The sequence below is a fragment of the Schistocerca americana genome, chromosome X (genome assembly GCF_021461395.2).
Source record: "Schistocerca americana isolate TAMUIC-IGC-003095 chromosome X, iqSchAmer2.1, whole genome shotgun sequence".
Classification (NCBI taxonomy): domain Eukaryota; kingdom Metazoa; phylum Arthropoda; class Insecta; order Orthoptera; family Acrididae; genus Schistocerca; species Schistocerca americana.
The window spans coordinates 352,711,681-352,738,036 of NC_060130.1; the positions used below are offsets into that span (position 1 = coordinate 352,711,681).

Sequence of the window (26,356 nt, forward strand, 5' to 3'; positions counted from 1 at the left end):
CTGTCCAATATCCATGATATCCATTTGTTACAGAATCTTAGAACATATTCCAAGCCCAAACATAATGAGGTACATTGAACACAATGACCTTCTCTGTGCCAACCAGAAAGGATTTTGGAAATATCAGTTACATGAACTCCAACTTGTACTTTTCTCACATGATGACAGAATTCTATGCATCAAGGCCATCAGGTAGATACAGTATTTCTGTTTCCAGAAAGCATTTCTGATTATCAAACCTAAACTTATTAGTATTATCAAAAGTATGATCACGTGGGGTATCAAGTGAAATTTGTGACTTTATTGAGAATTTTTTGTAGAGAGGGTGCAGCAAGTAACATTGGATGGAGAGTCATTGACAAATGTAGACATAACTTCGGGTGTATCGCAGAGATGTGAGTTGGGCCCATTGCTGTTCATGCTGTTTATTCATGACCTTGTGGACAATATTAATACTAACTTCAGATTTTTCTAAGATGATGCCATTACCTACAATAAAGTACAGACGGAATGAAGCTGCACAAACATTTAATCAGGTCTTAATAAGATTACAATTAGTGGACAGATTGGCAACTTGCTTCAAATGTTCAGAAACATAAAACTGTGCACTTCACAAAATGAAAGAAACATAGTAACCTATGACTGCAGTATCTATGAGTCACAGGTGAACTTAGTAAATTCACACAAATACCTGTGTTGGGACATGAAATGAAATGATCACTTAGGCTCAGTTGAGGGTAAAGCAGGCAGCAGACTTTGATTTGTGGATAGAATACTAGAGAAATGCAATCAGTTTACAAAGGAGATGGCTTACAAATCACTCATGTTACCCATCCTAGAATATTGCTCAAATGTATTGGACTCCTACCAAATACTGGATACTGAACATATATAAAGAAGGGCAGCATGAATGATCACAGGTTTGTATGACCCAGAGGAGTGTGTTACAGAGATTTTGAAATAACTGGCACACACTTGAAGTTGGACATAAACTATCCTGAGACAGAATCCTTACAAAGTTTCAAGAACCAGCTTTAAATGATAGCTTTAGGAATATACTAAAACCCATTACATATCATTCCCATAGGGATTGTGGAAACAATATTGGATCAATTACAGCACACACAGAGGTATTTTAAGCAGTCATTCTGCCCATGCTCTATACATGACTGGAAAGGGGAGAAAAACTTATAACTGGTAAAATGGGATGCATACTCTGCCATGAACTTCACAGTGGTTTGCTGAGTACAGATGTAGGTGTAGAAATAGAACTGTGGTGGAATGCAGACAGAATATTATACACAGGAAAATGACACACAGTTGTTACAAGTTGGATCTGACTGCACCCAATTATAATCTGTAGATTATAGCAAATCTTCTACTTAATGTATTTTCTAAGTGCTAAAAGAAAGTAGCATGTTGCATAAAACAAGCAGAGTGTAAAAATTGTTGCCCCTTTTGTCTTATTGACGTCCAGAAGTATTGTCTGCAGATATATTCATGACAATGATCTGTATGCCAGGAAACTACCAGCACACATACTGTAAGGTAACAGGGGATAATATAGAGCTCTTTCAAGTAGTTCGTAATTTAAATTTAAAGCACAGCAACAGGAATAATATGTTGAGCTGGTGTATTTCAATTAAAATGTCTCATAGTGGAATTAAGCTATAAAGATATTTAGAACAACTGCAAAGTAAGTCGTTATTTTATTATGAAGACACCATTCAGTTTCTGTCTTTGTAGTGCCAGACAAATATTTGTATGTTTCATATTTCGTGCAAAGATGCCATTAAATGAAGGAAGAGGGTTGAAGTTGTGCCAAAACATGGAGTTATTCCTAATTATGTAATCTGATAGCGTGTCATAAATTAGTACTGATTTTAATTTTCCATGCTTCAGAATAAAATTATGTATTAAATGCAGAGTGAAAATAGTACAGTGCAAAATAGATGGGAAAATACTTGTTTAGGGTTTTGATGAGCATTGTAGTTCTGTTGCATAGTGTTTTGTTTTTCTTTTAATTTCAACAAATTATAAAATCATTGTGATAAATGTGTGTAAAATTATATAATGTATTTATGTTTAAGTATTTAAATCTTATAAAAATTGTAAACAAATTTTGGTCATGTTTAGGGATTTTTTTGATTAATGTAGTGTCACATGACCTGACTCAGAATGGGGGATATGAGCGGGAACAGGAGGTCGTTGGTCATTGTCCGTTGTGGTGGTAAGTTCAGAGCGGAAAAGTGCCGCAAGTGTAAGCATGGACAACAGTGTATGTGAAGGAACGATGTGAAAGCGTGTAGGTACGAGAAAATAAACCATGTGTATGAACTGTACAGATTATTATTATCCAGATCGGATTTATTTGTGAACTTAAAAAAATTCATAGCTACAAAGTTAAAGTGTTTCTTTTGAATAAATGAGTTTCAATCTGAACTTATATATTGTACCTCATTTTCACAAGGCTGAGGTGTAGACAATGTGTATTGAATTCACTGCTGTTCAAAGGCTAGCCAACATATGACTCAGTATTAAGGGTTCAAATGCAAGCGTTCACTACCAACCCCCTTTGTAGATGATGCACATGAAAAATAGGTAGTGAACGAGCCCGAGTACAGATGCAATACCTCCTGCCATGTACCACTAATGTGTACAATGCCCTAGATCACATGTGAACTGCAATATGTAGCCACTGTTTCACCTTATGGATTTATTCCAGTTTACACTAGATAGATGTTTTCAGTCAGTGGAATGCAACTACCCATCCAATATCATTGATTTTGGAGTTACATGGAGGCAAAGCCATGTTTGCTGTTAAGGTGATATTTACCTTGGAAAATCTCAGCAATGAGAATGACATCTAAGGTCATTAATTTGTACAATAGCATAATTATTGTAAATACTGTACTAATGAATTTTGTATATGCTGCTCTAATGTATTTTGCAAATCTATATGTAATTTGTCAAAGGCCACAAATATACATATTCAAAAAGTTGACAACTCAAAAAGTAGATCATACAGTAATAAAAAAGATAATGGAAAAAGGCTAAAAAGTGTTTTGTTTAGTTAATACAATATACAAGCCAGAATGAGATTTTCACTCTGCAGCAGAGTGTGTGCTGATATGAAACTTCCTGACAAATTAAAACTGTGTGCCAGACTGAGACTCGAACTCGGGACCTTTGCCTTTTGCGGGCAAGTTCTCTACCAACTGAGCTACCCAAGCCCAACTCACGCTCCGTCCTCACAGCTATACTTCTGCCAGTACCTTGTCTCCTACCTTCCAAACTTTACAGAAGCTCTCCTGCATATTTAACACATCTTTAATTTCCAACTAATGAATACCATATGATGTATTTTTCAAAGATTTGTCTGCAGTTGCTGTTTTGGAAAATCTTTCAATTACATCAATGTTAAGAGAAGTATATCACATTGAATCCTACCTCTCATTTTTTTAACAGATGTTAATGAAAGTATAGACTTTATTCAAATGTTAATATACTTAGGATGGATTTCCATTGGTTATAAACTGGCTATTTTATGATAACACTGTATTTTAGTTAATCCATTTGAACAATACACACACTACACAATAAAAAGAAATATATAGATATAACCATTCTGCAGATGGAGTAGGTACTTGATTAACATTATCACATAACATATATCAACATATGAAAAACAAAATTTGGGAGAAAGTAGAGCATTATTAAAAATTTCACATTCAAAGTTCTGAACTTTGTGCTAGTGCAAGTGGCAGACAGAGAAAGAGAATGAAGAGCATTTCATTTCAAAGCTTTCTGAATTGTCAGTTCTGAAAAGCACAATCTAGTTTTGGGGGTGCTCCTAGCTGCAGGAAATGCATGAAGGCCACATTTTAAACATTGTAAAATATGCTTGCCACGCCTTTTGTGATGAATTTGCTATAATCCTGTATGTCATATTCAGATATGCACCATGGCACCAGGCTGCTGCTGTGAAACACTTCAAATATTCTGCCAACAGATCTGCATGGTCTGGCCACCCGAGGCTGCATGTGGTGGGCCACATGATTTTTGCACATGGCATGACATCTGCCGTGCCTTCTACTAGAGCTGTGCTCTTTATAAGTACAGTGCAGCAGACACTCGGTCTCATATTGTGTTCATACTTAATTGTCAGCAATTGCTTGTATCAGTACCTGGATTGTTTCAATATTTGTGTCTATGTTCTCAACTGTTGTTTGCTTGTATGTGGAAGAAGGATAAACTTTGGTTCATTGTGGTCATGCTGCTGTTTGTGTCTTACTGTATGATACAACTTGCAACGAGTATGCTGCTCACTTCCATGTACTTAGTCTTGGTTGTTCCCTTGGTTCTTCTGTCTGAGGAAGCAATGCTCCAATATCTGATCAAGCACAAGCAGGCTCTTATGGTTGCTCTCATGAACTTGTCAACCACATTGGCTACCACTTTTGACATAACTGATGCAAACAAGTGAAGGTATTTGTTTCTTTCTATGATTTCTCCTCAAATCTACCAGTTGTTGTGCCAGTTAGCCCTACTCGAGGAACCTGCATCACTTTCATTTGGAAAAATCTGTAAGTTGTTGTCAAATTATCACCATAAATGCATGCACATCACTGCAGCATCTGTAGATTTCTATTTTTGTCTTAAACAGCCCCACCAGTCCCACTGGGCTTGGGCGGTCCAACTCCATGGCATCATCTGCAAATGTCAATTTTTACCAATGCTCATCATGACTCCTATGCTGATTCTATGGTCCATGACACTATCATTTGGTTGGCTCCTGAGAAGGAGGTTCCATCAACATGCATTACAAAGTGAAAATCGATTTTTGGCTGAAGTGTTAAATACTGCTCAATCTTTTGAGGTATCTCGTGCTGCAGGTGATCATACTGAGGCTTGGTGTGACATCACTGTGGTGGCCCCTGTTCCTGCTCATCAGACATCAGATCACACTTTGCCTATAGTGGTAGACCTTGTTTCTGTCTTGCTACAACTATGAAATGCATTTTTGGCCTACCACAAAGCACTGATGCACTGTTCCAGATTCTGATGGGGAAAGATCATATTATTGATCTGCATGAAATCCTTTGTTGTCATTTAGGTGATAAGTGACAATATGCAGTGGAAGGGTTTGGTGTTACAGGTTCCGGGATTGCAGCTGCTATCACTGCCTATCTGGTTTTGCATTAAGTTGTTCACCTCATTCAGCATGTTTGGCTGGACAGGACTCCAAGCAGGGCTTCTGATCCAGAATGAGATTTTCACTCTACAGTGGAGTGTGCCCGAGACTGTGCCCGAGACTCGGTCGGGCACACAGTTTTAATCTGCCAGGAGGTTTCATATCAGCGCACACTCCACTGCAGAGTGAAAATCTCATTCTGGAAACATTCCCCAGGCTGTGGCTAAGCCATGTCTCCGCAGTATCCTTTCTTTCAGGAGTGCTAGTTCTGCAAGGTTCGCAGGAGAGCTTCTGTAAAGTTTGGAAGGTAGGAGACGAGATACTGGCAGAAGTAAAGCTGTGAGAACCGGGCATGAGTCGTGCTTCAGTAGCTCAGATGGTAGAGCACTTGCCCGCGAAAGGCAAAGGTCCCAAGTTCGAGCCTCGGTCGGGCACACAGTTTTAATCTGCCAGGAAATTTCATATCAGCGCAAACTCCACTGCAGTGTGAAAATCTCATTCTGGAAACATCCCCCAGGCTGTGGCTAAGCCATGTCTCCACAGTACCCTTTCTTTCAGGAGTGCTAGTTCTGCAAGGTTCCCAGGAGAGCATCTGTAAAGTTTGGAAGGTAGGAGACAAGATACTGGCAGAAGTAAAGCTGTGAGAACCGGGCGTGAGTTGTACTTCGGTATCTCAGATGGTAGACCACTTGCCTGCGAAAGGCAAAGGTCCCGAGTTCGAGTCTCGGTCGGGCACACAGTTTTAATCTGCCAGGAAGTTTCATATCAACGTACACTCCACTGCAGAGTGAAAATCTCATTCTGGAAACTTCCCCCAGGCTGTGGCTAAGCCATGTCTCCGCAGTATCCTTTCTTTCAGGAGTGCTAGTTCTGCAAGGTGCACAGGAGAGCTTCTGTAAAGTTTGGAAGGTAGGAGACAAGATACTGGCAGAAGTAAGGCTGTGAGTACTGGGCATGAGTCGTGCTTCGGTAGCTCAGATGGTAGAGCACTTGCCCGCGCAAGGCACAGGCCCCGAGTTCGAGTCTCGGTGGGGCACACAGTTTTAATCTACCAGGAAGTTTCAGGGCTTCTGATCCTTTGCATAACTATTTTGCCCTCCATCCAACCCTTTGGTATTTAATGGTGTTGTTCTCTTAGCTACGGACAAGCTGACAGCTATGGTTGAGATCCAGCCTGCCCTACAGCAGGATGTTCTTCAGCTCCTACATCAGGGACATGGGGGGGAGAGGGGGGGGGGGGGAGGTCTCACATACAAAGTTATTGGCCTGCTCTCAGTGTGCTGCCCAACAGGTGGTGTCAAAGGCAGTGCCCCCTCCATGGCCTCCACCACAGTATCCATGGGAATGATCCATGTTGATTTCATGGGACCATTCCTAAGTTCTTACTGGCTGTTGGCTCTCAATGATTTAACTAAATTTCCGTATGTTTCCTTCAACATCAGCTGTGGCTATGATTTGGGCACACTCCAAAATTTTCTGTAGGGAAGGATTTCCGTATCTCATCCACATGTTCAAGGTTCAAATTCAGAAGTATGTCACAGACTCCTCCAAGGACAATGCCTTGACAGGCTTCTTGAGTTCCTACAGGTTTATGCTGGTAGGGAATCGGAGTCCAGCCAGTATGATGCATGGTCACTAGCAATGCACCCTCTTGCATCTGCTCACACCAATCCACCAATGCCTGCTGGTCTGGCCCCCAGTGTGGCTTACTTCTGGCTCCATTGTCTGGGCTCCAGCATTCAGCTGCCAATTGATGTGGATCCCAGTCACTGTCCACAGCTGCTGAGGCCACTGGCTCTGCATGGTGCACACCAGTAATGGGCTGGTGATGAATCACCATGACCAACTGCATCCTCACACCACAGCAAGGGCTGCAGTTCCACTACCACCGCCTCTGCCTTCTCCCTTAGCAACTGTCCTGACCTTGAGGGGCATCCGTGATGTGGGGGCAGACCCACCCTTCTTGTGTATGTCACAACCTCCAGTCTCTCCTCTGGAGCCCAGCTCCCTGGTGCCTGCTGCCTGGATTTCCTGTAATACTTAATTGCCACCGGCAATTCTGCCGGTCACTAGGTTGGTGCCTTTGGGTCCTTCAACACTGACATCACCAGTGCCCCCAACCAAATGGTGGTGCCTTCACCACTGGCACAGTTCCATAACATCAAGGGATCAGGCATTGAAATACTACCAGTGCATTTGTCACTGCTTCTCTCTTATGTTACTTCATGGGTGAGCAGCTGCCACACATGTGCACAGATGTGCCACTTCCACCTCTGCTCATTCGTTCAATTCACAATCTCCTTCCACCACTGCCATCATCAACTGCAACATCCACAGAAAAGGCCACGGGTGTTTCAGCGGTCACCCTGATGAGCACATTGGTGGAGTGTTCTTTTCCCAAGGTGGAAGGGGTGCTGTAACACTGCATCTAATACCTGGATATGCACCACAGCACCAGGCCACCAGCACACTTCATTTCGAATATTCCACCAATGCCATCTGCATGAGCCAGCCACCAGAGGCCACTTGCAGAGGGCCACATGACTTATGCATACAACATGGCATCTGCTGCACAGTCTCCCCTTTATAAGCACAGTGCAGCGGGCACTTGCTCTCGTATTTTGTTCATATTTACTCAGCAACTGCTTGTATCGGTACCTGGACTGTTTCTTACCTGGACTGTTTCTAAGTTTGTGTACATGTTCTCAACTGTTGTTTTCTTGTATTTGGGAGAAGAATAAATTTTGGTTCATTGTGGCTGTGCTGTTGTCTGTCTCTTACACTATATTACAGAACCTTTTTGGCTTTGGTAAATTTCAGTGATATTACTGAATGAAATGTAGCTTAGACCCAAACTGACATGAGATACCTTTGTTCCATCATCCCAAAATGCACACTTAACAATAATGAACAATTCTGCTCAAGGCACCTCTTCTATTTGAAAGCAAGGTGACTAATTTTAAAGCATTAATTTTTCAGCCCCTGAACTAACAACAATATGTGTATAATCTAGTTCTGAAATGAGACAGCCAGCCGAAGTGGCCGTGCGGTTAAAGGCGCTGCAGTCTGGAACCGCGAGACCGCTACGGTCGCAGGTTCGAATCCTGCCTCGGGCATGGATGTTTGTGATGTCCTTAGGTTAGTTAGGTTTAACTAGTTCTAAGTTCTAGGGGACTAATGACCTCAGCAGTTGAGTCCCATAGTGCTCAGAGCCATTTGAAATGAGACACAACTGTTGTTGAGAATTTTTAATGAGATATCCAGCATGGTATTCACAACACAGAGTTGCAAAGAATGATGTATAAGAAGCAGACAGGCATAAACCAGAATTATGTGTCTGTGACAATTAGAATGTTCACTTCCAGTTCATGGCATTCCTACCCATTCAATAACTTCACTATCCATGAGATGGTCATAATAATTAAATCATAGCTAAAAAATGTGCATAAAACTTACCACTTAGTTTTGATCGTTGATTAGCTGACTGATGTAGGTGATAAACAATGCATGCATTGCCGACAACAATCAGAAATGTTGGAATCCATGTCGAAATGGAAATAAACAAATATGTGGAATTACTCCAGTTTTCTGACCTCCCAACTTTGCTACATGATGCATACTCATACACGGATTCTTGTTCAAAGCCTAAAACGCCAGATACCAGCAAAGCCACAAGTTACTTTATGTATATTGATTATTTTGATGTACATAATATCTTATGTATCACACACTTAAACAATTTATTATACAAATTTTAACATGCCTGCGGACCACATTTGTAGATTGTATACTCAGAACATGTAAAGGAATTATTATTATTGGATGCTATTATTTAATTAAACAAACATATGCATGGTGGTTTTATTTCATACACGACTGATATAAAAATTACACATTTTAATAAATATTGATGCAAAAAAATTATGATCAATACATCTGTCAGTATACAGGGTGTCCCAGGAGGAATGGTCAATATTCGAGGAGATTACAGCAACAAGCATTTGAAGCAAAACGTCTAGTAAACATGGATCTGAAGTACATACCTTACGAGTGAAACACATTTGTTTTGCATAAAATGTGAAACTACCTCCCCCCAAATTATCAAAAACACAGAGCTTACAATAGAAGAGATCTGTTTCACAGTATTGAAGACGAAGATGATCATTTCTGCAATTCCCTCAATATTGATCACTCCTCCAGGGACACCCTGTATGTAACACAATGGGACAGCAATAATAATAATAATAATAACAGAGGAAATAAGGATAAAGTTGCCAGATTGGGAAAAGTGGCCACTGCTTATATGATGTTTTCAACTATGTTGCTTCCTACTGAGAAGTGACCAGACTATGTTCAAGGCACCATTAGTGTTGTCAGTGACACTGACAAAGGAAGCTTGCTCTGTTATTTTTCTGTGAAAATGTTTAAGTTTTTCAATCATTTCATGTAAGGTAAGTCACTCATATTACTTTAACTGCTTCACTGTTATGTAAGGCAATAGGTTTTGTGATACCACAGCCCGCACAATTTCTTTTAGTTTACAAATATGTCATTCTCATTTCCTTTGGTTGTATTGTTTCATGTGTGAACCACTGATATAGCTAATCGGGAAAACTGGTCATGCTACAAGTTGGGAAAAGTGGTCAAAGTGGCCACTTTTCCCCACAGATGGCCACTATTCCTGACAATTCATTTTATATCTGTTTATCCAAAGAGTTTTAGCTAATTCCATATTATATGCATAGTATAACAACTGAAATTAAAACATTACCAATCATTTTATACTCAAATCTAATATCCGTTATTCTGCTCTTCTGCAAGGGTTTGCAAGAGCTTCAAGATACCACGAAAATACATCTTGTAAACAGAGCAACAAACATGGGACCCTGTTGTGATGAAAAACCCAATTGAAGAAGTAGAGAATGATAACATGCCTTTTTTGGCAGTAGAAAAACAATTCAATATCCAATGTAATACACTAAAATGAAGAGTTCTAAGGAAAAACAGAGATGAAAATAGCAGTAAAAATGTTATGGAGAGCTTAAGGGCAGTGTTCAGTGAAGAACAAGAGCAAGAAATCCTTAATTATATTTTTTAAATGGAAAAGCAGTTTTATGTAATTACAATCAATTAGCAATCTGGTTGACAGAGCGTAACAAAATATGACATTGTTCCAACAAAGAGTCTGAAATGGCAGACAAAGTCTGGATGGTGTGCTTTAGAGAAAGCCATCCTAATATTAATTTTAGTAAGCAGAATCTTCCACTATGGCTAGAGCACAAGCATATGACAAGATGACCGTACACAAGTTTTCTGATATCCTTAAAACATTGTAAGATAAATGATTTCATCCTGCACATCTTATTAATATTGAAGGAAGTTGGTCTTCTGACAGTTCAGCCCAAGAGCAGCAAAGTGTCTGAACTCAAAGGAAGACAATAAGTTGGAGCCAGTTTTTGCTGTTGACTTTTGTAGTGTGCATGTCTTCAGAAGGAAATTTCATTTCCCCTTTTGTAATTGTCCCTATGTGAAGAGTGAAGGTTGAACTTAAAAATAGGGCCCCACCAGGAACTGAATTTGCATTGCATGCCACCCTAGCAATTGGATGCAAAGTGAACAGTTTTTAAAATATACAACATCATCTGCTCAGCAGCCAGTTCTACTAATCTTAGATGTTCACTCCACCCATACTAGGAACATAGGTTTTATTTATAATGCCAGAGAAAGTCATACAACTGTTGTGTGCTTGCTCCCACACCGTAGCCACAAACTTCAACCTTTGCGTGTGGCATTTGTGTCTCCTTTTGAAACCTTCCACATACAAGCTTGTGAAACATTTCTTCACAATAGTCCAGAAATAATTATTACACTGTTTCAAGTAAGTGCACTCATGCAGCCACTCCAGTGATAGCAAAAGTGTGCAATTTTTCCTCTAGATCCTAATGTGTTTACAATTGCAGTCTCTACTGCAGCTGCTTCCTTTGGATGGGGAAACACATACTGTGCCTTGTTCAAATATTGGTTCCTTTTACTGTGAAAATGCTGAGTCTTCTTGCAATGCTGGTCCCTCTGGGCACCAGACCACTGTGTCTTCTTCAAAGAGGCCCACTGGTTCATTTATGGGACCAACTTAAGAGCTGTCTTCAAGTGCAGGCTGCCTTCAGATTATAGGTGATAAGTCTTCTCCAAGAGAAGGTTCCCCTCTGTGTCTGATCACTGAAGAATGTCCCTCTGAGTATACAATATGTGGGTTCTACATAAGCCCAAAGGATGTAAAACCTCTGCCTAAGAAACAATGTGTGAATCAAAGACAAACTAGGAGTAAGAAAGGAAAGACTGCCATAATCACTTCAAACCCTTATAAAAATGTGTTGGCTGAAGCTAAAATAAAGAAAGATGAAGAACTTTTAAGGAAAAAAGGAAGTTCAAAGAAAACCAAACAGATGAGGCCGATATCCTACAAGGCAACACAAAACAAAGGAAAAAAGTTAAAAGTGGGACCAAATGCTGAAAAAGTTTCTGCTAAAAAGAAACTTTTTCAAGAAGAAATGGAAGAAGAAAAATCCACTGATGAGGACAGTGGCACAGATTGCTTTTACTGCAAGGTAGCATTTCCTGGATCTAAAGAAAATGAAGTATGGATAAGATGTTGGAGTTATAAATGCTGAGCTCATGAACTGTGGGTTGAATGTGATGAGGATGATGACAACTTCACTTGCGAGTTTGTACATGACTTAATATTGCTCCTGAGTGGACAAATTGTGGCTGAATTAGACTGAAATAGTAACCCACAGTTAGTCACTGATTTCTCTATTTACATCATTAGGAATAATTAATACTACTCATTTGTTGATCTTTTTATGCCAGCAATGTATTGCAACACATTTCCTTTTCTTTCATATTACTGTTCTTTTAATAATAGTCACTGGTGAAATAAAAACTATAAGCCTACCCATGCTTTTAAACTTAACAGTCTATGTGGGAATGGTGGCAAAGGACTGGCCAATTTATCCCATTAGGTAGGTAAAATTGGCCATTATGGAAGCATTCACAAAAACGTTTATACGTCTTACAACATATACTTTTACCTTAGCTATAAATACTTGGTATATGCCACAAGCTTCTGTTAATAGCCATGGTTTCATGAAAATTCAATTTCACTTAGAGTGGCCACATTACCCCGCCTTCCCCTAATAATAATAAATGATTTACCACCACTTAAAGACAGAATAAATTGTATAATAATCTTACAAGCTTATGTTTTCTTGATCTCATCAAGAAAATAATTTTGCTTGTATGCATTCTCTAGAACTACACTACATTTGGATTTATTTGGTGTACTGGCGTCTTATCTCTTCCGTAAATGACTATAAACTGCATGGTGGAGGTTGGTGTGCCATTATTAGTTGCTTTCTGTGTTCCATTTCCAAAGGGAGTGATGGGAAATTACATTCTCTACTCTGCTAATCTACATTCTGTTGCTAATACGGCCCCTGTTATGTCCTCTGTTAACATAATTCACATTTGACTTTAATACCAGTAAACTGAAACTTATCTGTTAATCTATATTCTAATTGGCATGATATCATGTGTGAAGAGGGTGAGCTGTGTTTCAGACAGTGATTCATTAAAAATCCTTATTGATTATTGGAGAGAAGCAGTGCTTTTTTTTTTTCAGGAATATCATAATAATGGACTTCAAAAATGTTTCAGACAAATAATAGGGATGTTGATCTATAATGTTGAGTTGTTGTTCTGTACCCTTCTCCTGAAGGGATGTGATTTCTTACTGTCTTTCATCAACTAAGTGAGGTGGCATATTTCAACTAATGAAGTAAGACATTAGTTAAGAAACAGGATTTATATTCAAAGTACATGCTTTTCAATCCATATCTGGTCATTCTGATTTAGGTTATCTGGAAGTACATGAATCATTGTAGGAAACTGCTGGGATGCTCCTCTTAGTCTGAGCTTGTGCTCTGCCTATGCTGATCTTGATATAAATTGGATGTTAAACTCTTTCATTTGTGTGGCTGTCTGTGGCATAAGGGTTTAGTACAAGTGAAGGTGAAGTCTGTGACACAAACTTGTGACTGGACTATAGGCATCACTACAGGTAGGGAGCAGTCTTTTTGTTTTCATGGCACTATGAGGGGAAGGGGCCCCCACACCCAGTCAGCCTTTTGCACTGGGAAAGATTCCATACTCATTTTGTCAGCAGTCTGAGTGGACCTGGGGATTTCCTAAAGGGACTGGAACAATAAAAAATCCATGCCCCTCACTAGAATTGAATCAAAGATCTCCAGTGCTGAAGTCCAGTGGTCCACCCACCAGACCACCACAGTCATACTTAGTGGTATAATACACATACAAAACAGGCTAGTTGCATAATGTATCCAATCTAGAACCCAATAAAAAGTTCCTGCAGGGCCATGTGAAACAGTTTCAATTTCTTTTCAACATTAGGGGGGCTTATTTTGCCTTCTTCCAATGAGAGTTGTTGCAGCCATCAGTTGGTAACAGTGGATGATCTTTTTGCATGAATAAATGTTTGAAGTAGAATTTATGATTTTTCACTTTTCTTTCCTTCAGTGGGTTCTCAAAACACAAGTAGGTTATGTTACTTATGCATAAATGTCAACTAATCTGTAAACCCAGTTACCAGGACATCAGGAGCAGCAATAGAAGCAGTATCACTTTTGACAATATGTACTCTAAATCATAAAGTAACACTATATTCCCTTTATTAGGCTGTTTTTATCAGACTGAAGTATATACATCTAACACAATTAGCTAGTTTCACTCTCTATGGTCATTCTCATGTGATAAATATATCCAGATTACTTAGAAAATTGCACATAGATGCTGAGTAAAAGGAAGAAGACATCATTCAATCATTTTCCACAGGCTATGGACCCCAGTTCTCTGAAATTATTAAAAATCCTAGATGATATTTAATATTACACTGGAAAGTTCTTGGTGAAATATAAATTACAGATAGAGTAAAGGTAATGGCACAGAGTAAATGACACTGGTGAGCTCATCCTGGTGTGGGCATGGGAAGTTGTGTGTGGCACAGGATTAAGTAGAAGAGTGTGTCAGGAGAAGATTTAGATAAAAGAAAGTAAGAGGGACACTGTGGAGAGGAAGGAGTGAATTTTGAATAATGGAGTGGAGTGGGAGGCATGGGAACAAGAGTGGAGCTGAGTGTGGAGCAGGGACTAGTGGAGACTGCATAATTCAATGATGCTGGTGGTTCCTATGAGTGCTGGGAGGGGGGGGGGGGGGGTGAGTGGGGTGAGGAACAATCCAGGTGGAATGGGTTGTAAAACAGCCACTGAAGTCAAGCATGGTGTGCATTTGACGAATGTTGTGTCGTGTATTCCACAGGGATATGACCCAACTGGCGAAGAGTTGGGAGTAGATATGGCATAAGCATGGGGCAGGACATTTTCTAGAATGGGTGAGGTGAAATATCACTTTGGGAGAGATGAGAATGATTGTGGGAAGGATGTTACTCATTTATAGCCACAATAATGAGTAACTGCAGCCCAGGCAAAGGATGTGGTTAAGTTGTTCCAGTAAAGTATGATATTGGGTAATGAAGGTGGTACTTCTTTGGTACTGGTTTGTGGGGCTTGGCTGGAGAACCATGCTGTGTTATATCTCTGGCTTGAGACTATTTCAGCTAGTGCCTGTGTCAAAGTACAGCCATATAATGACCAACAGATGACAATGAAAGTGTTATTAGCAGTAGCATGACATTATTATGGTTTGAATAATACAAGCATGATATTTCAGTCAACTGCAGTGCCAGTTGAAACAGCACCATATCAAAATGAATGTTCCTTTATATAATGCTTGGCACAAACACAGACTGCAGTGTGTTACATTCTAAGCAATGTGTTCAACAACTTAGTTCTGTGTGAGTGAATAACAGAAGTGCATTGCCTTTTTTTATTGTGCAAAGGAATGTTTGCTACTCCTTATTATATCATGGTCACATTGAACAGAGATCGTCAGAAAAATGTAAATGTTAGGCACAATTAAAGTATCATATAAATGTCATATTGTTTTCACAAGCTTTAATACAAAACAATAATGATCAATCATGTGTAACTATAAGTACAATCAAACAACTGAAAATCCAGGATGAAATAAAAATAATATTATGAAAAGGGTAAAGTGATAGTCAACATGTAAAGGAAATGTTGAGTCGCAGACAGGCACAATAAATACTGCTGTATTTGTGAACTTTTGTCCAAAATGCCTTCCTTTAAAAAGAAGACACAAAAATTCACACAAGAAAACTCACACACACGTGACCACTGTCTCTGGCCATTGGCCTCGGTGGTCAGAGACAGTTGTCATGTGGGTGTGAGAGTTGACTTGCGTGGATGTGTGTGCCTTTTCTATTTTAGAAGAAGGCCTCTTGGCTGAAAACTCAGCTGTATAGCAGTTTTTTGTTGTGCCTGTCTGCAACTCAACGTGTCCTGTCTGTGGCATGCAGCAATTAATCCTATTCTTAAACACAGGTGCAGCAGAGATATTATTTTATTGGCCACTACACATACAGATGTATGAACAAACATATTCTGCTTCATATCACAGGTCTAAGAAACACATTTAATATGGAAACAAACCTTGGGTCTTTAACCTGGCAAGATTCAGCAAAAATACCACAAGTCCAACAAGAGTGGTAACAAAAATTGCAGGTCGAATTCTGCAGATAGAATATGAATGCATAGGCCATCGGATCATTAACAGTCTTTCAAAGGTAAGTGCAACAACAAGCCATGCTGAATAATGGAAGAAAAGACCTGATGTTATTCTGTGGCATATACAAAGCCATCCGTGTTCCTGAAAGAATAGAAAACGTTATAAAATGATGATACCATACATTTAGTGAAAATACATTGAGTCTGTTTATTTCTGTAGGTGTACAATACTAATGTGTACTAAAATAATACCACTATATCTAACACATAACCTCGTCTGACACGAAACATTTACATTGAAACTTCCTGGCAGATTAAAACTGTGTGCCTGACCGAGACACGAACTCGGGACCTTTGCCTTTCGCGGGCAAGTGCTCTACCATCTGAGCTACCGAAGCACGACTCACGCCCGGTACTCACAGCTTTACTTCTGCCAGTATCTCATCTCCTACCTTCCAAACTTTACAGAAGCTCACCTGCAAACCTTGCAGAACTAGCACTCCTGAAAGAAAGGATACTGCAGAGACATGGCTTAGCCAAAGCCTGGGGGATGTTTCCAGAATGAGATTTTCACTCTGGAGTGGAGTGTGCGCTGATATGAAACTTCCTGGCAGATTAAAACTGTGTGCCCGACCGAGGCTCGAACTCGGGACCTTTGCCTTTCGCGGGCAAGTGCTCTACCATCTGAGCTACCGAAGCACGGCTCACGCCCGGTACTCACAGCTTTATATCAGTGCACACTCTGCTGCAGAGTGAAAATCTCATTCTGGAAACATCCCCCAGGCTGTGGCTAAGCCATGTCTCCACAGTATCCTTTCTTTCAGGAGTGCTAGTTCTGCAAGGTTCGCAGGAGAGCTTCTGTAAAGTTTGGAAGGTAGGAGACGAGATACTGGCAGAAGTAAAGCTGTGAGTACTGGGCGTGAGTCGTGCTTCAGTAGCTCAGATGGTAGAGCACTTGCCCGCGAAAGGCAAAGGTCCCAAGTTTGAGCCTCGGTCGGGCACACAGTTTTAATCTGCCAGGAAGTTTCATATCAGCGCACACTCCACTGCAGAGTGAATATCTCATTCTGGAAACATCTCCCAGGCTGTGGCTAAGCCATGTCTCCACAGTATCCTATCTTTCAGGAGTGCTAGTTCTGTAAGGTTCGCAGGAGAGCTTCTGTAAAGTTTGGAAGGTAGGAGACGAGATACTGGCAGAAGTAAAGCTGTGAGTACTGGGCGTGAGTCGTGCTTCGGTAGCTCAGCTGGTAGAGCACTTGCCCGTGAAAGGCAAAGGTCCCGAGTTCGAGTCTCGATCGGGCACACAGTTTTAATCTGCCAGGAAGTTTCATATCAGCGCACACTCCACTGCAGAGTGAAAATATCATTCTGGATACATTTACATCGTACTTCCTTTTTACAGAGTTCCAATAATGTGTTTTCCTTTTTTGACTTTCAACTTCCTTTAACCTGTATTTCAACTCTTTATGCAAGAGAGATGGCCACATAAAAACAATGAGTAATAAAACTGACACATAAAGAATACATGAAGAATCATATGGTAAACAGAGGACATTTTCAGAAATGTCATCAGTCAACAATTTCTTTTGAATATAACCTTAAGAACAATTGAATTAGATTCCCCTACCTAACGGTGCATAGCACTCCTAATTGTCCTGATGATACCAAAGATATGGAGAGACATGATGAAAGTGGGAAGCCACTGTGACTCATTACAGTTCAGCCACTGCACACAATAGAGATTTGCCTAGATGGGTTGAAGGTGCATGTATCTCACTCAGTGGTGCCCCACAAAGGCTTAATAAAACCAAAGGCAAGGTGACAGGAGGAAGCTTGCCAGGAGGAAGGGGGGGAGGGAACAAGAAATATTTCTCGAACAATTTCAAAACAATTCAGGAACAACTGGGTAATTTATTGCCTTGTGGAACATACTGAGCGCTTGAAGGTTGCTACAAGTGAACTATTTGATGCACAGACAGTGGGTTCCTCTATTTTACATTGCTGAGAGGTAATGGTAGACCTCTCACGAGTTACATGTTATCTCATATATGCATGCCTCAGACTTGAATAACTCCACCACTTGTCAGACTCTTTTCCTCAGAATGTTTCAGGTACTTTTTTTTTATTGAACCACAATGATACATTTCAATTTTTATCATTTAAATTCAGCAGATTTTTACATAATTCTCTACATAATATGTTTTCTTAGTTCTGAAAAGTAATTAACAGTAAATTGCAGTAGTTTTAATACTAATACTTCTGAATATTTGCAAAATGTGTCCTAAGAATCCACCTTTCTGTTCCAATGTCACTGAAGATAAGATAAACATTATTAATGGGAGAAGTACATGAGATAATGCCATTACAAGCTTTTACATATCTCTTTCTTTATTAGATTAGCCAGTTCTTGTTATTACATGATTATGAACATGGGTAAAATGTCCCTCAAAGTCTTTGTCTGTCTATGCCATATTACTCTGTTAAGTAAACTGCATACATTTGGCATCAGGGGGAATAAAGCCAGTCAGTAAAATCATTTACAGAAAACAGAGAACAAAGTGTAGAATTAAGATCCAATGTAAATAATAAAATGGAGACCTTTTACTCTGATTTTCAAATGGTAAAGTATGGGATAGCACAAGGCTCAATATTTGGTCCACTAATGTTTACTGTATGTAAATGACATCACAGCATCAGTGAAAGAAAATTTAATCATGTATGCAGATGATGCATCCCTCATTGGAAGTAGTAGCTCAACAAATGATTTATAAACAAGAACTATCTACACCTACATCTACATCCATACTCCGCAAGCCACCTGACAGTGTGTGGCGGGGGTACCTTCAGTACCTCTATCGGGTTTCCCTCCTATTCCAGTCTCGTATTGTTTGTGGAATGAAGGATTGTTGATATGCATCTGTGTGGGCTCTAATCTCTCTGATTTTATCCTCATGGTCTCTTTGCGAGATATATGTAGGAGGGAACAATATATTGCTTGACTCTTTGGTGAAGATCTGTTCTCGAAACTTCAACAAAAGCCCGTACCAAGCTACTGAGTGTCTCTCCAGTAGCGTCTTCCACTGGAGTTAATCTATCATCTCCGTAATGCTTTCGCGATTACTAGATGATCCTGTAATGAAGCGCACTGCTCTCCGTTGGATCTTCTCTATCTCTTCTATCAACCCTATCTGGCACGGATCCCACACCACTGAGCAGTATTCAAGCAGTGGGCGAACAAGCATACTGTAACATACTTCCTTTGTTTTCGGATTGCCTTTCCTTAGGATTCTTCCAATGAATTTCAGTCTGGCATCTGCTTTACCAACGATCAACTTTATATGATCATTCCATTTTAAATCACTCCTAATGCGTACTCCCAGATAATTTATGGAATTAACTGCTTCCAGTTTCTGACCTGCTATATTGTAGCTAAATGATAAGTGATCTATCTTTCTATGTTTCTATGTTTCATGGACATAGAAAGGGGAAATAAATATTTGAGTGAAAACAATTGATTTGTAAATGTAAAGAAAAGATTTGTGAATGTAAAGAAAACATTTACATGGAAATACTAGAAAAGGCAACAACAAGTGAAAAGAAACTAAATACACTCCTGGAAATTGAAATAAGAACACCGTGAATTCATTGTCCCAGGAAGGGGAAACTTTATTGACACATTCCTGGGGTCAGATACATCACATGATCACACTGACAGAACCACAGGCACATAGACACAGGCAACAGAGCATGCACAATGTCGGCACTAGTACAGTGTATATCCACCTTTCGCAGCAATTCAGGCTGCTATTCTCCCATGGAGACGATCGTAGAGATGCTGGATGTAGTCCTGTGGAATGGCTTGCCATGCCATTTCCACCTGGCGCCTCAGTTGGACCAGCGTTCGTGCTGGACGTGCAGACCGCGTGAGACGACACTTCATCCAGTCCCAAACATGCTCAATGGGGGACAGATCCGGAGATCTTGCTGGCCAGGGTAGTTGACTTACACCTTCTAGAGCACGTTGGGTGGCACGGGATACATGCGGATGTGCATTGTCCTGTTGGAACAGCAAGTTCCCTTGCCGGTCTAGGAATGGTAGAACGATGGGTTCGATGACGGTTTGGATGTACCGTGCACTATTCAGTGTCCCCTCGACGATCACCAGTGGTGTACGGCCAGTGTAGGAGATCGCTCCCCACACCATGATGCCGGGTGTTGGCCCTGTGTGCCTCGGTCGTATGCAGTCCTGATTGTGGCGCTCACCTGCACGGCGCCAAACACGCATACGACCATCATTGGCACCAAGGCAGAAGCGACTCTCATCGCTGAAGATGACACGTCTCCATTCGTCCCTCCATTCATGCCTGTCGCGCCACCACTGGAGGCGGGCTGCACGATGTTGGGGCGTGAGCGGGAGACGGCCTAACGGTGTGCGGGACCGTAACCCAGCTTCATGGAGACGGTTGCGAATGGTCCTCGCCGATACCCCAGGAGCAACAGTGTCCCTAATTTGCTGGGAAGTGGCAGTGCGGTCCCCTACGGCACTGCGTAGGATCCTACGGTCTTGGCGTGCATCCGCGCGTCGCTGCGGTCCAGTCCCAGGTCGACGGGCACGTGCACCTTCCGCCGACCACTGGCGACAACATCGATGTACTGTGGAGACCTCACACCCCACGTGTTGAGCAATTCGGCGGTACATCCACCCGGCCTCCCGCATGCCCACTATACGCCCTCGCTCAAAGTCCGTCAACTGCACATACGGTTCACGTCCACGCTGTCGCGGCATGCTACCAGTGTTAAAGACTGCGATGGAGCTCCATATGCCACGGCAAACTGGCTGACACTGACGGCGGCGGTGCACAAATGCTGCGCAGCTAGCGCCATTCGACGGCCAACACCCCGGTTCCTGGTGTGTCCGCTGTGTCGTGTGTGTGATCATTGCTTGTACAGCCCTCTCGCAGTGTCCGGATAAAGTATGGTGGGTCTGACACACCGGTGACAATGTGTTCTTTTTTCCATTTCCAGGAGTGTATAAGACTTACAAACACAATGCTAGGAGATGTTGACAATGCAATTTCATGGGATTGAAAATAGACAGACTTATGAAAGGAAAATCATATACAAAGATCAGGTCAAAAATAAGCAGCAGTGTATTTTTAATAAAGAAAAAGTTCCACACAGTTGATGTAGCTACACTCTGAAAGATGTACTATGAACTAATTCATCTACATATATCATTCTGCATAATAATATGGCATAGGGCAGCAAATGAGCATATGAACATACTGCTGAAACTGGAAAAAAAAAGCAATCAGATGTACTGGAAACATATCACCAAGAGAGTCTTGTAAAATAAAATTTAAAGAATATTAAAGAATATAAGATAATGACCATACCATCTATGTGTATATTTGAAACTATCTTGTGTCCCACATTAAATTGTACACCAATGCTAAACAGAGAATTACACAATTACACCACCCAACTAGTTGATAAAGACCCTACTAAATCAGAGTGCTTATTATACAACATATTACTGAGCAGTTTAAAAATATAAAAGCAATACGAGTTTTCAAAACAAAACTAAGAGAGTACTTGAAAACAGCATGTTTACACAGTGTAAAACAATATTTTGGGAGCAGTCCAAAATGAATCAGAAAGATTCTACAGTACTAAAGCAGTAGCTTGAGATCTATGTTACATACACTGTGTCAAAGAAAAGTAAACTTGGAAATTTTCCGTATGTCTCATTAATTACAGCAGAAAGTGGAATTGGTCTCCTACAAGCAATAAATTAAATTAATATTAATTGTTTTGCCTATGTTTTCATTAGTTTTTTACATATACATGTAAATCTATTGCAAAATAATAATAAATGTGCTAAAATTGTAATTTGTACTGTAGCTGAAATTGTAAATGTACACTGATGCATCCAATATTGCTCTAAACAGTGACCAAAGGATGGATAAATAATTAAACATTTTTTAAAATTCACTGACTGGAATCTAACAGTCAAAAGATCCATGAAACTTTTGAGCATCTGGAACACACTCTTGTTAGGTTTGCAACTGTAAGTCTATAACTTGTGAAGATAAGTTTTTTCTATTTTTATTTCTTTGAAATGTTGTTTCAAACAATATTATGAGAAAAGACAGCTCACCAAATATTATGCATGTGGCACTGAGCAGTAAACACACAAATTGTCTTGATGAGGCTGATAATTTTATTTGGGCATATCATACCAAGTTACTTAGCACCAATTATAAAATCATATGAGACAAATTTGGTACAAGGGGCAATACATAAAGAAAAGTCAATGATGATGATGATAAATTATGGCAGTGATGAGTTTTTTGAGCACATGACGTATCCATATTTAGCACTTGTTCTAAAATCCTTGAGAGATAAATGCTGTGAGAAAGGATACATTTGTTTTAAAAGTATGATAAAAATTGGAATTTCCCAGACCTGGAGTGAATCTACAAGGCAGATTAATGAGGCTGGCTGATACACTGACCAGCCTGAGAGTGGTTTTTAGGCAGTTTCCCAAACTCATTTAGTCAAATTCTGGGCTGGTACCCAGTTTATGCCTGAGAAAATATGATACATAAATGGTTAAAAAACGATAACACACAGAATGATGTTTACACAATTCATAGACAAGTGCCACATCGTTTCCCTTGCTTAGGTAACTGACAACTGAAGAGACACGAAAGGCATACAGCCGATCCCCATGCAAAATTTGATTAACATCAAAAAGAAAAAGAAGAAAAGATAAAAATTTAAATTTTATTTGAGAAAGATCTAATAGAGTGAAGTTGAAAAACATACATAGATAATCAGTGGACTAAAAAAGGTAGTCGTCCACTCTGGAACACATTACAACCTCCAACCTAAATGCTTAGGACAGAGTCCAAACACAACACATAATATTTAAAGCTTCAACACATTAGTATCTTCATCAGCTTCACCGAGCGAGGTGGCGCAGTGGTTAGCACACTGGACTCGCATTCGGGAGGATGACGGTTCAATCCCGCGTCTGGCCATACTGATTTAGGTTTTCCGTGATTTCCCTAAATCGCTCCAGGCAAATGCCGGGATGGTTCCTCTGAAAGGGCACGGCCGACTTCCTTCTCCGTCCTTCTCTAATCCAATGGGACCGATGACCTCGCTGTTTGGTCTCTTCCCCCAAACAACCCAATTCATCAGCTTCAACAGAAGACAACTCACTAGAGTATGATGCCATCTTTTAGTGGATAGTACCCTATTGAGATATCCATCAGGGTGAATTTTCCACATTAAGATGACTGGTATGAGGCACACCTTCATCATATGCTTTGTTTCACTGACACTAATGTACTGTCACTCATCGCCAGTCACCTCTCTTTTCACAACGGAATGGGTCCTTGACTTAACAATAATATTCTATGCAGCATAGGAATGACATTCTATGGACTATGGCATACTATGGTATATTCCTTGGGAAGTCATTTTTGGTTGCTCATTTTCTTGAAATTCTACATATCTTTGTGACCAACAGAATGATAAAAATACAAAAATGGGTCAAATTAGTTGAATTAGTGGGAAAAAATTAAAAAGTAATGAACATATTCCAAAAAGACAGTGAATAAATTAAAGAAAACTTGATATGATGAACACAAAAAATTGTAGGACAGTACAAAAGCACACATCACAGTCGATCTCTCATTCAGTAAGTGAAAAATCACAAAACAGCTAGGTACTGCCTACTGAAAATGAATTTCTGGCAGAAACATCAGAGAACCAACATACTCATTGCGCATCAGTGAAATAAAGTCATACAAAAGCAGCATTTCAAAAGGCGCAGAAAACACAGGAGGACCATTTGTAAACATACAACCTCATGATAATCTATCATGTTTGACAATGCTGTACATACTCTCACCTGATATGGCAAGAGGTGGGAAAATCTAAAGCAGCCAGGGAGACTGTCAAACATGAGTGTATCAGTGGTCCAGATGTTACGATGTAGGGAGGCATAATGATGGATGGGCATACTGAACTCCAAATCTTTGAAAACAGTACACTCACTGGTCACCATACTCTGCCATGTGCATATTTACAGGAATGCATTTGGCTCTGATTTCATTTTTATGAATGACAATGCCCAGCCACATTGAACTATGCAGGTGGAGGAGCTCTTGGAGCAAGAGGATATTCTGTGAATCCCATCAAGAACATGTGGGATGCATTGAAAAGACATACTGCAGCATGACCACATGCACCAATGACCATCCAGCAGTTGTCAACTGTGCTGATGCAGGAATGGAATGCCAAGCACAGGAACTCCTTACCAACCTTGCACCAGCTTGAGAGTACATAGAAGACCATGCACTGCCATCCATGGTGATCACATGCACTATTAAGAAGCATGTCCCACCCTTTGTTATGTTCAGGGGACCTTCATGAATAATGGGGACTTCAGTATAATTATTGTGTTTGCATAAAAGTGTCATTTCTGTTTGTCTCATTACATTATTTCTCTCAGTTACCTCCTGTAGTACTTGTTTCTATGCTTGCTCAAGATTCAGTGAGCTACGTTACTTGGCAGTGACATATTGTGTGACAGTGACTTTAAGTTTTGAACACCAGTGTATTTAAAGTGGCATCAGTGTGACTAGTCTCTTGTATAATTTACAACTGCAACAACTATTTTATCTGCTCATTTGCTTTCAACACATTACTTTCTTACTGATATCCTAACATGCATCACATTCTGTACATCTGCAGTTATTGAAAAAGTCTTTAAAGCGTTGGTAACCTCAGTATGAAGATCAATAATGGTGAAATGAAGCAACAACCATTAATTGGTTTCACATATTGTTAAAATTAACAGTAACATATATGCCACAATAACACAATAATCAAAATGTGGCACACTTCATGAGTAACTCTATAAATAGTAGAAAACAGTCTTACTCCGTAACAACAAAGAACATTGGTTTCAGCTCTCTGTAACGATAATTATCACTGGCATCAGTTGGTAACATTTTTGTTGTAAGTCTGCTTCTTCAAGAACTCAGATTTTATTAAGTGCAACTTATTAACTATCAAGTTATAGAAATTAATAGTTCTTGACTCTTGTGGAATACACTAAAGAAAAGAATTTTGAATGTGGCTACCTCATGATCAGTACAGTACTCTGAATATTTGCTGAATAACACACAGCAGAGCTGGAGAACACAGTGTGGGTGTTTGACTGGGAAACACTGATATAAATCATGCTCTCAGTGCACCCATATGCTATCAGTTTGTTCACTGAAAATCCAGTGGTCATTTGAAGGGTGAGCAAAGACAGTCCCACATTACGCAACAGGCAAATCCATGCATTATCCAAATGTTATCAGTCAGTAACAAAGTATAAAATACAGTCCACAAGAAAACCACATAGAACAGGGTAACTGTCAGTAGATACACCAAGGAGACTGCTGTAAACAATCTCTAACTGACAAGTGAGCCATTGGTGGTCTGTGGCAAACCTTAAATCTGGTATGGGTGTCTCCTGCATTACCTGGCATTGGCAAATGTATCCTTCCATGCTGCATATACTGACCTTGCCAGATATATTCCTATATCAAATGGATCATTTGATATAGGGGGAATCTGATGAACAAGAGAATGTTTGCTTTCACATTGATTCACAGTCATCATTGGCATATGTATCCTTCCATGCTGCACATACTGACCTTGCAGGATATATTCTTATATCAAATGATCCATTTGATATAAGAATATATTCTGCAAGGTCAGTATGCGCAGCATGGAAGGATACATATGCCAATGATGACTGTGAATCAATGTGAAAGCAAACAGTCTCTTGTTCATCATATTCCTCACTGGGACACATAGGGATCCATTACAGCACATATGCAGTCGCATGCTTGACTGTGTACAGTAATGAATGGAATACTGGTAAGTTTATAAGAAAAAAGCTCAGTACTGTAACATCTGAGATGTCCATTCTGGCATCTCAGGGTCAAACACGGATCACAATGATTGATGATCTGTGACAAGCTTGGAATTAGTTACCATACAGGGAAATGCATAATTTTTGGATACCAAAGATAGTTGTCAGTGCCACCATCTCTATCTAGTAATAATATTCTTGTGCTTTGGTGAGCATCTTAGAGGTAAACACAACATGTTCTATACCATTTGGGTTCTTAGAAGACAGAATGGCCTTGTCATCATAGGGCGATGCATCTGTGGCCAGTTCTACAGGTGAATGATATTGATACAATGTGAGGCAAGAAGCAGTTTGGAAACATTCCTTTAACTTAAGAAATGCTAGCTGACAATCTGTGGACCATGGGGAAAGGGACCTTTCTTCATGCAGTCAATTCAACAGTTGAGCTATCATTCTAATTTTGGAAATAAATCTGTTATAATATGTAATGCTGTTCAC

The 26,356-nt window shown here is 40.1% G+C and overlaps 1 protein-coding gene across 3 annotated transcripts in view; it reads right to left on the bottom strand.

The window, feature by feature from the left end:
• LOC124555545 overlaps positions 1–26,356 on the bottom strand; it is a 336,715-nt gene that overhangs the window by 16,179 nt on the left and 294,180 nt on the right. For 2 of the 3 annotated variants that reach the window (XM_047129499.1, XM_047129500.1), the window contains 2 exons: positions 15,838–16,054; positions 8,651–8,839 (listed from right to left, as the gene is read on the bottom strand). In XM_047129499.1, the coding sequence (XP_046985455.1) occupies positions 8,651–8,839; positions 15,838–16,054 (406 nt within the window). The remainder of the gene's footprint in view (positions 1–8,650; positions 8,840–15,837; positions 16,055–26,356) is intronic. The other variant, XM_047129501.1, reaches the window with a different exon arrangement.